General features: G+C 41.5%; 1 protein-coding gene across 1 annotated transcript in view; it reads left to right on the plus strand.

Moving 5' to 3' along the window:
- Positions 1 to 5,393, plus strand: part of MCC (MCC regulator of WNT signaling pathway) — a 263,692-nt gene extending 258,299 nt beyond the window's left edge. The window contains exon 17 of the mRNA XM_055119442.1: positions 566 to 5,393. Coding sequence (XP_054975417.1) covers positions 566 to 746 — 181 coding nt within the window. The 3' untranslated portion in view covers positions 747 to 5,393. The remainder of the gene's footprint in view (positions 1 to 565) is intronic.
- Positions 5,394 to 13,274: the final 7,881 nt, after the last annotated feature.

Here is a 13,274-nt window from a genome sequence, read left to right on the forward strand (position 1 = left end):
CCTCCTCACCTGCAGCTGGGAAGGACGCCCGCTCTGTGACTGTGCAGACATGCAGAGCGACGGGGTGTGGCTCCAGGCACAGGGACCACCTTTCCCTCCCAGCTCTCATTCAGAGCTGGCACCAGGCAGGCTCCCATGGGTTGTGTGGCCCTTAAGGACAAATACTCTTCTGTAACTTACTTCTGTGGCGAGCAGTCTCGGGAACAAACAGACCCACTGTTTGAACTTAAAAGTTAGAACCCTGGCCTACAGCTCTTGCCTTCTTGTCTGGGTTGCTGGGCTAAGCCCCCATAAAGTGTGAGAGGGGGAGTCAATGAAGGTCAAGCCGGTAGGTGAACAGTGTGGCTCTTAGGCCTGTCCGGCAGCCCTGAGGACTTTACTCTGGCTCTCACACATGCAAGGGGTGCACCCGCCCTCCGGCACTCTGGTCCTGGCCCTGAGTTCTGCAGGGGAGTGCAGTCAGCCATCTTCTGCAGAGTGGTCCCCCGGGGTTTGAGGACAATGGGTGGGGACTGTGTTTGTCTCTGGATGAATTTTTATTCTTGTTTCCCCCATTCCCACAAAGCAATCTAGTGGCTGCCTATGAGAAAGCCAAGAAGAAGCATCAGAACAAACTGAAGAAGCTGGAGTCTCAGATGATGGCCATGGTGGAGAGACATGAGAGTCAGGTGAGGATCCTCAAGCAAAGGATCTCCCTGCTGGAGGAGGAGCACGTGAGGCCGCAGGCCAACGAGACATCACTGTGACACCAGAGAGGGACCTGGCGGGGACAGCAGGCCGGCCAGCTCCCTGCCCCGCGCACGACTCAGCAAGCCCGGCCTCTGCATCCTGCACTCGCCTGGCCCGCTCTCCCAGAGGCACATTAGTGGGGTCCCAGTCCCATTCTCTTACGGAGACCGTCGCATCCCTCATTTCTCTGCTTTGCTCCCTCCACGGGAAAACGGCTCAGGTGGGGAGGGGAGGGTATCCAGCCTGCAGAGAGCTGTTGGCACAGCCCACAGACTCTGGCTTCGCAGCCTCATGCCCAGATGGCACAGTGGGTTTGCTTCCCACATCCTGTTGGGAGTTCCACACAGGGCAGTTTGAGGCTGTGTCTGAACACCCCCACAACACTCCTGGTAGGCTCTTGAGGCTTTCCCCTCTTCAGCCTCAGAGTCCTGTTAGTACATGTAGTGGAACTCAAGAGTTACTACAGGTTTCTTCCTGAGCAGGAGGTTTATCAGTACTTCCCCCCTACTCCAGGGGACAAAATTCTTGTTCCGTATAAAATCTGAGCTCAGCTACAAAAAGGACATGTGGGCTCTGGAGCTGCCCATTTCCCCAGGAGCAGGACTGTCAGGACACTGAGCCAGTGTGAACACCCTGCAGGCTAACCCACCCTAGAGCCTTCTCCTTGAACCCTCAGTTCAAGACTCAACTTCTGCCATACAAAGGCAGAGTGGGGGAAAGGCTGTGGAAGCCTCTTACTCCTCAGGGGGTCATGTATGGTGCTTCAAGGAGTTTATTTCTGGCAAAATGTTAACAGCATGCACCCAGGACCAAAGTTCTGCTTTTATTCCTGAAAGTCTTCCTGTTTAAATTCATTACTCTTTCTCTACTTAACCTTCACTGTCTGACGCCCTCACTTTCTTTCCATCCTCCTGTGCTGCCCTAAGTCTTCCGGTCCTGGAGCACCCCTGTATTTGAAAGACCCACTTGCTATTTTGCTTTTGTGCTTGGAGATCGACCCACAGTCTGCTGTGGGAGATATGTTCCCTGCCACCATAGCTCACAGTTTTGCAGATGTCCATGAGCCAAAGGTGTGCTCTCAGAATGCATGACACGAGTTCCTCAGCCTTCTGTGAAATATGACAGTCACCCCGACCAGCCCACCTGGAAGGGAAGAATAATTCTGTTCCAAAGCAATCACCTTTATTTCTCAAGCTAGCAACAAGGTTGCCCCATAGGCTAAAAGTCAAAACCAATGTATCAGTCTGGAAGTGCCAGTGTTGTGTGCTTTAATCACTGTCCAAGTGCCCATTAGTTTCTGTTTCTGGTTGAACCTAAACAAATAGGCTTTTTCTAAGCAATTGAAAAAAATAAAATAAAACTTTTATTCTTCAGATAAAAAATTTGTCACCTTGTGACAAATCACAAGGTAAATATTTTGGGCTGTGGTAGGGGAAGATTCAGCCCACAATTCATGTTTCCAGCTGCCCTGAAGAATCTTCTCGGTTGGCACGCTGGGTGCACAGAATGGCATCAGTGGTTGGCTTCTCTCACATGGCTGCCTGGGCACCCCTTCTCATTCTCACCAACAATGAAATGTGCAGCGAGCACAGAAATAGACCCCAGGGCTACCATCCTTGCTCCAGGTTGAAACAGAGAATCCACTCTTCAGGGAGCATAAATCCTCCAACCCCAGGTGGTCATGGCACCTCCTAACAGCCCCAACTACTACCAGCCTCATCTGGCCCCATTTTGAACCCAAAGCATTACTGCAGCATTTTAAAATGTATTGTGTGAAAACTATCTTCCCAGTAAAATGGTTACTTTTATAAATACAGAGAATGAAGGTTATTCATTTCTTTCCTCCTATTTTTCAAATACTCCATCCATTAAGACGAACACAAGGCAAAGATGACCCAGCAGGCATTATTTATGCTCACTGTAAGACTGATAAAACTGTACTGGTTTAAGTAAAACAATTTCAATCCCTGCATGGATAATTTTTTATCTTAATAGCCTATTTTTTTTCTCAAATTAGGAGCTGATGTATATTGACTCCCTTGGCAGGGCTACATAATGATGCTGACTCAAGTTTGCTTGAGGTTAAAAACATCCAGAATTTCATATTTTTCACTGTTTTTATTTCAGGTGGTTACTCCTTTCAGGCAGTCACCTTCGGAATTGTCTTTGGTTGTTGGAGAAATAGGAATGATGAACCCATTTAATAGTTCTCTGAAGGTTCATTTCCCTCTTCAGTGTTGAGACAGAAAATCAAAAGCAAAAGAGATTAGTGTGTGTAGCAGGAATCTGAGATTCCAAACCCATGAACACCAGCTACCAAGCTGCTGTGGCCTCCAGGGTGCCACTTTCCCTTTGAGATAAACTTCCCTTGGAGAGAGGTTATTCCTAATAGCAGTGTGAACAGATTGTCCATACAGGCAGAATTACTGTTCCATAGGCATTCACCTACTGGCATTTTAGGTTTCTGAAGTTAATGTACATCCTACAGAAAAACTGAAGTATTCAGTTAGTCATAATTGCTGAATTCTCTGTTGAGATGCATGAACTTGTTATCACCTGCCTCAGAGCCACTTTTATAGGAATGTTTGAGAACTTAAAAGTGGAGCCTTGACACTCCGTTGCTCCAGAAAGGGAGGGCAATAGCATTTTGTTTGGAACAAATGTTAGAATTATGACTGAATTTTACTGTCCTAAGAAAAACCTCAAACTATATAAATCCTCATAGTTAGTTGCCTGTTCTCTTCTGCAAGGGAACTGATTCTGTTGGCTCAGAAAAGTTACTCTGTAATTACTTTTTAATTGTCAGTTCATTTTCTTAACACAAAGCTCTCAAAATTAAGTGACATGATGAAAAAGACATCAATACTACAGAAAATTCTTTAACAACTTCTGAACGTCATAGAGCTCCAGAGACCTTTAACCCATTTTCAAATGCAAGGCTGGCAGTATGTCTCATCCATCTGGGAATGGAACTATTTAAAGTGAAAAAAGATCATACAAAGTTTATAGCTGTACCACCCACTTCTAGATACAGCAAACATAGCTATACTTAGCAAGTTTATTTTGGTTTGTTTTGTTTAAGGGGGTGCTACACCTGGTGATGCTTAGGGCTTGCTCCTGGCTTTGTGCTCAGGGACTCAGGGAACCAAATGGGATGCTGAGAATCGAACCCAGACTGGCCACAGACAAGGCAGGCAAGCACTCTACCTGCTATACTATGTCTACAACCCCTACAGTTAGACAGTTTTTAGTGGACAAAAGGAGAGGTCAAAGGAAAAAAATTATTTGAAATGCCTACACTGAATTTAATTAGTGCAGTCATGGGATTACCAAGGAATTTGGGGGAAGCAGGTGAGCAAAATTAGTATTTTGTTGGTTTTTGTGTGTGTGTGTGTGTGTTTTTTTTACAGTAAATCACAGATTTGTAGGACATGATTATAAAATAGCTTCTGGAAACTGTGATGTTATTTTTCTACTTGTACAATTTTCAAAATGGCCTTTTAACAAGAAATGATACAATCAAATGATACAGGGGGCTGCAGTCGTGTTCAGGCGCTGGGGAGCACTTTATAAGAGCCTAACTTGTTACTGAGAAACTAGGCCGTGGCTGCACACAGCCCTGGCTGATGCCCATCAAAGCCTGTTCGAGCTAACTGAAGCCTCATGTCTCTGTAGGGCAGGTGAGTTAACTCTGAACCTTCTGTTTCACAAACTCACAAAGTCCCTTTCCACATTTGTACCAAGACCTATGCCTTAGGCTTCAAGCCACTAACTTTTACAAGTAAAACTAGAATCACCAATGAATCTGATGCTGCAGCTTCACTGAGAGGGCACTGAAATTACCAACAAGTAGAAAGGATTAGGGTCCAGCAGCTGCAGCCTATGGGGAGGAGAGCGTCACACTGCATCTGGGTGAGACTCACTGGTGGGGACTAACCATGTCCTTGCAGTCGTTTTACAGGCTTCCCCACAGTCAAGGAGCTACCTCTCACTCAGTACCTAAGACCCAGAAACAGCACAAGAGCAGAACATACACGTTTGCCTGTTATACTAATAACCTGCTTCATTAGTTGCTCTACTGTTTACTTTTGCACTTATTGCAAATCAAATCTATGTGGGAAATGTTCTGTTTGTGGAATTCCTAGCAGTCATGTATAGTGCTCCATGTAACGTCTGCCAAATGAATGAGGACCCCTAATCTTATCTCTTGGCTGGGACCTACTGCAAAGGTGATAAAGACATGCCCACTCTTTATCAGTTTTCAGGCATATCATCAAGATTTCTTTGCATGTGACTTTAAGGTTCCTATTATTTGAAAGTGTTCTTTTAAACCACTTGATTTATTGGAAAAATCTGTTTGAATGTACTATGTTATAAAGAACATGTGATTTCAGTTTCATCTGTCATTACTGTTCTACAATTTGTACCACAAGTCTCATTTTAAAGTAGCCAGTAAACACTGTACTATACCTTGTAATTTTTTAATTCTTGTATACCTAAATGTTTCCAGATGCCTATTAGTTTTAGCTGCTGTAAAATTGCCACTTTGTGTTATTTGATATAGAATTGTTTTAAAGAAGACTCCATTTATTTATACAGAGACATTTATAATATTTTACAAACATTCTTATATTCTGAATAAACATTTCTAATTTCATGACGTACTTTGTGTCAACCAAAGGACAAAGTTATCTTTACTATTTGTGTGACTTACAAGTAACTGTCAGGCCTGTGAGCTTCACATTGAATTGAAGAGTCTCAGTCGTGTGAGGAGCTGGTCAGACCAGGTCAGCACAGCCAACAAACACCTCACTCTCACCCATCTCTCTTCGGCTATGCAATCTTGTGACTCATCAGGAAAAAGGTATACCCGGTCATGCAGATGACAAGAAAGTGGATAGTTATATACAGATATATTTCTACCTGTATATATAGTTTTGTGAGGCTTGAGCTGAATAAAGATTATGTAGATGGTCTTTATTCAGTCCCAGACTTGTGGAAGCTCTGAACATGTTCCTCAACTCTCACCTGTGCTGTTTTACTCTCCTGCTTTTGACTGCAGGCTAGTTCAGGAAATCAAAGAAAAAAATATGTCCAAAGGGTTTCTATGAAGCAAACATTATCCTACTACCAAAAAGAGACATAGACAGGATACTAAGGGAGAATTACAGGCCAAGATACTTAAAAAAAAAAAAAATACTAGAAAATAGAATCCAACAACTCATCAAAAAGATCATAAATCACGACCAAGTGGGAATCAACCTGAAATGCAAGAAGGGTTTAACATAATGCAAGTCAATCAACGTAACACACCCATATCAATATAAGAAAAAAAACATGATATCAGTAGATGCAGAGAAAGCATTTGACAAGATCAAATGCCCATTCATGATTTTGAAACACTCTCAATAAAACTAGAATTGAAAAAACTTTATTCAACATAATCCAAGACATTTATCATATGCATTGTACTCAAGTTCAGACACAAGACAAGATTGCCCTCTTTCACCACTTTCAATCAATATTGGAAGTCCTTGCCAATTAATCAAGAAAAAGATTAAGCAGAAATTAGCATTTAAGTAGAGAAATGTCATCCAGAGAGGAAATGAAGTCAAGCTTTCACTATTTGCATAAACCCTAAAGACTATTTTTTAAAAGCTCCTAGAAACAATAAATCGGCAGACTACAAAATTCACACACAAAAGTCCTTGGCTTTTCCATACATCACACATGAAATGAAACAGGAGGGTGAGAGAGAGATTTAAAAAAAAAAATCATTCACAACTGTGCCTCAGAAAATCAAGTACCTAGGAATTGGCTTAACTAAAGATGTGAAGGACCTACATAAAGAAAACTACAAAACACTTCTTACAGAGATAGACACGAGGAAATGGAAACACATCCCCTGTTCATCAATTGGGAGGATTAACATCGTCAAAATGGTCACACTCCTCTAAAGATCATCATACAAATTCAATGATATTCATGACTTTTTTCAAAGAAATAGGTAAACACTCCTGAAATTCATATAGAACAATAAACATCCCCAAATAGCCAAAGCAATCCTTTGAGGAAAGAGATACGAAGCATAACTAGCTAAACTTTAAACTACTACATAGCGGTAGGAATTAAAACACTGTGCTACTGAAATATGGGCAGACCTTCAGATTAATGGAACAGAATAGAAAATTAAGAAACAGACAACGCAGGTATCACTTGTAATCACTTGTCATCCCATTGCTCATCAATTTGCTCAAGCGGGCACCAGTAATGTTTCCATTCAGCCCTGTTGTGTGCTAGTGTAGCCCAATAGCATCTGCTCACTCCAGGAACACAAAGAGCCTCAAACCATTCGTTCAAGATCTTGACACAGGTATACAGTGAATTTATCTTTAATAAAGAAACAAAAAATTATGACGTGTAGCAGGGAAAGCTTCATCAAGTGGTGCTGCGAAAACTGGTTGGCCACGTGCAAAAAGGTATGAACTCAGCTTCCCCCATGCCCCTTTATTTTGACACTCAGGGGTTACTCCTGGCTCTAGACTCAGGAATCACTACTGGAGTTGCTTGGGGAGACCATATGGGATGCCAGAGATCAAACATGAATCAGATGCATGCAAGGCAAGCGCACCACCTGCTGTACTATGTCTCCAGCCCCAAACTCAGACCACTTTCTAACAACTATGCACAGAAAGTCAAATAAAAGTAGATTAAAGCTCGATATCAGACTAGAATTTATTAGGTACATAAAAAGAAAAAAAAGGCACATAAAGAAAAATATTGGCAGAACTCTCCATGACATTGAAGCAACTTTAGGGATGATAGATACATCACTGACCAATCAATGGAAGCAAAGATAATTAAATTGTTGTTGTTGTTGTTGTTGTTGTTTTTTGCTTTTTGGGTCACACCTGGCAATGCACAGGGGTTACTCCTGGCTCTGCACTCAGAAATCACTCCTGGCGGTGCTCAGGGAACCATATGGGATGCTGGGAATCAAACCCGGGTCAACCGCGTGCAAGGCAAACGCCCTACCGCTGTGCTATCGCTCCAGCCCCAAGGTAATTAAATTTTTAAAAAGCAAAGACATTAAATTAAGAAACTTCTGCACCTCAAAGGAAACAATAACCAGAATACAAAGACAGTCTAGAGAATGAATCGATTTACCCAACACTCATCTGAGAAAGGGTTAATATCCAAAATATATAAAGCACTGGTAGAATTCTACAAGAAAAAAAATCCAACCCCATCAAAAAAATGGGGTAAAGAGATGGACAGAAATTTTCTCAAAGAAGAAATAATAAATGGTCAAAGGGCACATGAAAAAATGCTCTGTATCACTAATAATCCGGGAAATGCAAATCAAAACAACAAAAAACCAACTCATACCAGGGACTGGCACTCATCAAAAGAACAACTAGTCCTGGGTAGGATGTGGGGGAAATGGGGAAACAGGATCCTCATTCACTGCTGGTGGGAATGTTGACTGAGCCAGTCTTTTGGAAGTCAATAATGCCTAGTAATACTAATAACTGAACGTCCATAGGACCCAGCAACCCAACTCCTCAGTATACAAGGGTCCAAATGCACAATCCAGAATAGAAACCTGCATGCCTATGTTCATTGCAGCACTATTCACAATAGTCAAAAGCTGGAAACAACCCACGTGTCCTACAGACAACTGGATTAAGAGATTATGGTTTATGATACTGGAATACTACTCAGCCATAAGAGAAGAAAAATTCATGAAATTTGCTGCTATGTGAATGAATCTGGAGAGCATCACATTGAGTGAAGGCAGCCAGTCCAGAGATGCAGAATGAGCTTTCATATGTATGATATAAAGAAACTAACAAAGCACTAAACCCTAAAGGCAGTAGAAATCAAGAGCAAAAGAACTATTCTTTAGAATGAAGCTTTCCACTGGGGCAGGAGTGGGGTGAAAAGGATAAGTCAAGGAAGGGAACACTAAGACAATGGTGCAGGGGAAAGTGACTGCCCATGAGGCAGCCTGGGGCTAGGGATGGGGGAAATGCAGAACCTAAGGAGACGGGCAGAGAGGAGTGGACACTGGTGAAGGGACTGGTGTTGGAACATTGTGGCCTGAAACTTATTTATGAATAACTTTGTAACTCTGCGCAGTACCCTAGGAGAGAATCTGTGGTAACACTACCAAAATATAATCTAGCAGTTACAGTCTAAACTTTAATCAGTACCCTTCCATTTTACAAAAAATATTATCAAGGTGCTGAGATCTCTTAAAAAATGGTTTTCCTTCTGCCCTGAGTGTAGGGCATTTGCCTTGCACTCAGGCGACCCAGGTTCAATCCCCAGCAATTTTTTTGTTTTATTTTATAACTTAGTTTACAATATTTGATTACACTTAATATTCAAACACCAACCCCACCACCATTACACCTTCCCACCACCAAATCTGGGATATTTCCATCCCAAGCTCTGTCCCAAAACACAACTGAAAGAATATATTTTGTATTGTCTGTTATGAAGAACTGCTGAACATGCTTACAAAATAAGTGTTCATAAAGGAAACAGGATTGTTCTATTTTGCAGGAGCCGTTAAGACATTCTATAGGATATCACTAACATGTTGTTAGAAGTTTGAGTGATGTGAGCTTTGGTATATATATCTGAAAATATGTATATAAGACTGGAGCAATAGCACAGCGAGTAGGGCATTTGCCTTGCACATGGCCAACCCGGATTCGATTCCTCTGCCCCTCTCAGAGCCCGGTAAGCTACCGAGAGTATCTCGCCCGCCCAGCTGAGCCTGGCAAGCTACCTGTAGCGTATTTGATATGCCAAAAACAGTAAGAACAAGTCTCACAATGGAGACGTTACTGGTGCCCACTCAAGCAAATCGATGAACAAAGGGACAACAGTGCATATATATGTGTATATATATATATATCCCTTTATGATTTATTGCCTACTATCTGAACCCCATCAAATATGGTTTGGTAAGCTTGGAAACTGGCCTCATACACTGGGGGTAAAGGCAGCTGAGATAGAGAAGGGAACACCTAGTAGAGGATGTTGGGAGGACCCACTTGGGTTGAAAGATGGGTGCCGAATGTAGACTATAGACCGAACATGATGGCCACTCAATACCTCTACTGCAAACTATAACATCCAACAGGAGAGAAAACAAAAGGGAATGCCAGCCACAGAGGCAGGTTGGGGTGGTAGGGGTAGCGGTGGGGGTGGTGGGAGGGATACTGGGAACATTGGTGGTGGAGGAGAATGGGCACTGGTGGAGGGATGTAAACGATCACTGTATGACTGAAATGCAGACATGAAAGTTCGTAAGTTTGTAACTTTACCTCATGGTGATTCCATAATAAAAATATTTTTTAAAAAATATGGTGTGGTAATTATGGAAAATGGGTAGGGAGTCTTATGATGTGTTGCGCTGCGCAGTCCAGGAATACGTTCGCTCATATGTGAGGCTCAGCCCGAGCCTGTGGGGTGAGCCTTGAGCCTTGAGCATGGTGGTGGTTGTGTTGTGGAGGTTTTCGGCTGCTGGAAAATGGGCACTGGTGGAAGGATGGGTACTCAGTCACTGTGTGACTGAAATACAAGCATGGAAGTTTGTAAGTCTATAACTTTATGTGATTCACTAATAAAATTTTTTTTAAAAAATCAAAAAAGGAAGCAACAGGTTAAATTGTTTCATAGAGACACTTTTAACATTTATTTGGACTTTCAAACATACTTTTATTTCACAGTTGTCCCTTTTCATTGGTTGAAACACATGCAACCCAACTATGAGCAACTTGGATCATATAATAACAAGTCACTGATGCAGAAACCAGGTTAAGGTAGCAATCACACTGCCCAAGCAGCAAAACTTATTTATATTGCTCTACAGTCTAAATTTAACACGATGTCTTACAGGAAGTCAATATTTGAACAATCAGCATAAATGGTTTCAAAACACAAAGGAACCCTTCAGTCACGTGAAATGCATTTTGTAAAATGAAAAGGCTTTTATTTTCTAAGCTTGTATTATTTACATCAGATCTTTCAAGAAAGGCAAAAGAACAGTTAAGACATAGGACTTCGTTCATTTTCTCAGAGAACAGACCTGGCATTTGATGGTCTTTGGAAGTGCAGTAATTCCATAAATATTTAAACTCTCAACTCATAAACATGAGTCTCTGAAAATCATTATTTATGATAGTCACACAAAGTGAGAATCAGTTCTTATCGCTTCATAAACACTGAGGAAGACAATGATACTGTTCACCCAGAATGTAATAAATTTAGAAATACCATAAATCTGCTTCTAAAGATACCAATTCTTACAAGGTAAACACAATAGGCATTTGGGGCTTCCTTTTCTGTTCTCCCTAAATAAGTAAAACTTCATTACTATCATAAACAGAATTGAAAGGCAGTCCTCAAATATTAAAATGTCCCAGAAGATAAAATAGTAAAACACAGCTATAGTCGGGGCAAAAATTAAATGTTAAATCATTCACATAAGACAAAAATGACTAGTGAATAACATTTATAAATCTGCTTATCACATTTATTCTACAATCCCATTTTGTCCCTTGATTATCATATTTATTAAGATCATGTCATCAATTTTACCTACTAGCTTTTGTAGCACACAAAAAAATAATTTGCTTAACATAACCCAGCATTGTAATCTACTTTTGTCAAAAGAAAACCTAAACCCAAGAAAACTATTTTAAGATTACTAATTTTTCAAGAATATTACCTAAGGGACTGGAGCAATAGCACAGTGGGTATGGCGTTTGTCTTGCAAGTGGCCGACCCGGGTTCAATTCCCAGCATCCCACATGGTCCCCTGAGCACCTCCAGGAGTAATTCCTGAGTGCAGCACCAGGAATAACCCCTGGGTATCGCCGGGTGTGACCCAAACAGCAAAATACATATATACATATATATATATGTATACATATATATATATGTGTGTATGTGTGTTTATGTGTGTGTATATATATATATATATATATAAAACCTAATCTCCACAGCATACAAGATACTCCAAATCTTGTTTTGAAAATAAGCACAGAAATCAATTTTTATTTCTTTTTCCATCTAAACTCTATGAACTTATTTTGGTTAGGTGAAAGACAAATTTACATAGGGGGTTATTGTTAAGTTAGATAATAAACTATCATTTCATTTTATTAATGATTTTACTCTGAAATAAGAATTTAAAATTTTCATTAATGCCAACAGATAAAGTTAAAAATCTGAATTATACATAGATCTACGATGAGTCAATACTTACAAGGGCAATTTTTATAAGAATTAATAAGCAAACTCCAATTTTAAATGTATGTGAACATCAATATAAATGTATGTGTAGACACATGAATATGCAAACAGTTCATGTTCACTTTTTTCTTCCCTATTTGTTATTAAAAAAAAAAGAGTTTGTAATATTTATACAGTGGATGTCAAGGAAGTGGTCTCCTGACCTAACACTGAAAATATTTTGTTCAAAAAGTAAAATTAAAAGTACGATTCTTTGGACACTTGCACCTGACATAAATGGTACCTCTGTGGCCCAGGAGACAACTGAGGGTCGGGTCCATACCTTGCAAGCACAAGGGCTTGAGTTTGGTTTCCAGAACCGTGTGACACCCCTTCCCCGACCCCAACGAGGGGATCCTGGGGACCCGAGAAGCACAGCACTGCTGGGTTCTAGCCTGGTCGGGATTGGTCCGGTAGCACCCACCCTCACCGAGGTGAGGGTGAGGGACAGGAGCACATGCAGCACCTGTGGACAGCAATGTCGTGCACAAAACCGCTGGTAGGCGTGTCCTTGGCGCTCTTCCCAGTGCCCAGCCTGTGCGTAGCAGACATACTGCACACCCATGGCCACTCGTTCCTTCCCAAAGTGCTAACATGCTCTCCAACTACTGAAACCAGAGGCATCCACCTGTACCCCACGCAGCATGTGGGCCTATGCTGCACCTGCCCTGCTGCCACCACACTGTGTTCCTCACATCACAGAAGCATAGTGAATCAAGATACAGTCTCACAGAAAACCCGCTAATTACTAAAGCATGAGAAATAATTTGTGGTCACAATGTTCCACACACTTAATAAGTAGAATATTAGTTCAAATTGTTTCTGAACTTGAGAGTCACTGAATTGAAAAGAGGAAAATCAAAATATTCTACCACAAAAGTTTATAATCTTAGAAGCATATCTAGCTAACACCTCTTAAAACTGAAGACCACTTTTCAGTAAAACTGCTTATTTTACCCCAGAACTACAGAGGCAGTTTCTTCGTTTGCAAACAGTCTGACAATGGCATTCACTGAGACCCAGCTCCCAGACCTCCCATCTCCCTTCAGTCCAAGAGTCAGGTGACACCTCGGAAGCAAGGTAGGAAGACAGTCTGCAAACCCATGGTCAGCACAGGAGCATAGCACCTGCAGAAATGCTACAGAAGGGACTAAGTGGCAGTGGGCAGCCATGGCACAGTCAACTCCATAGTCTCTTCATGGCTAATCACAAAGAAGAAAAAGACTACGGAA

The sequence above is a fragment of the Sorex araneus genome, chromosome 1 (assembly GCF_027595985.1).
Source record: "Sorex araneus isolate mSorAra2 chromosome 1, mSorAra2.pri, whole genome shotgun sequence".
NCBI classification, from domain to species: domain Eukaryota; kingdom Metazoa; phylum Chordata; class Mammalia; order Eulipotyphla; family Soricidae; genus Sorex; species Sorex araneus.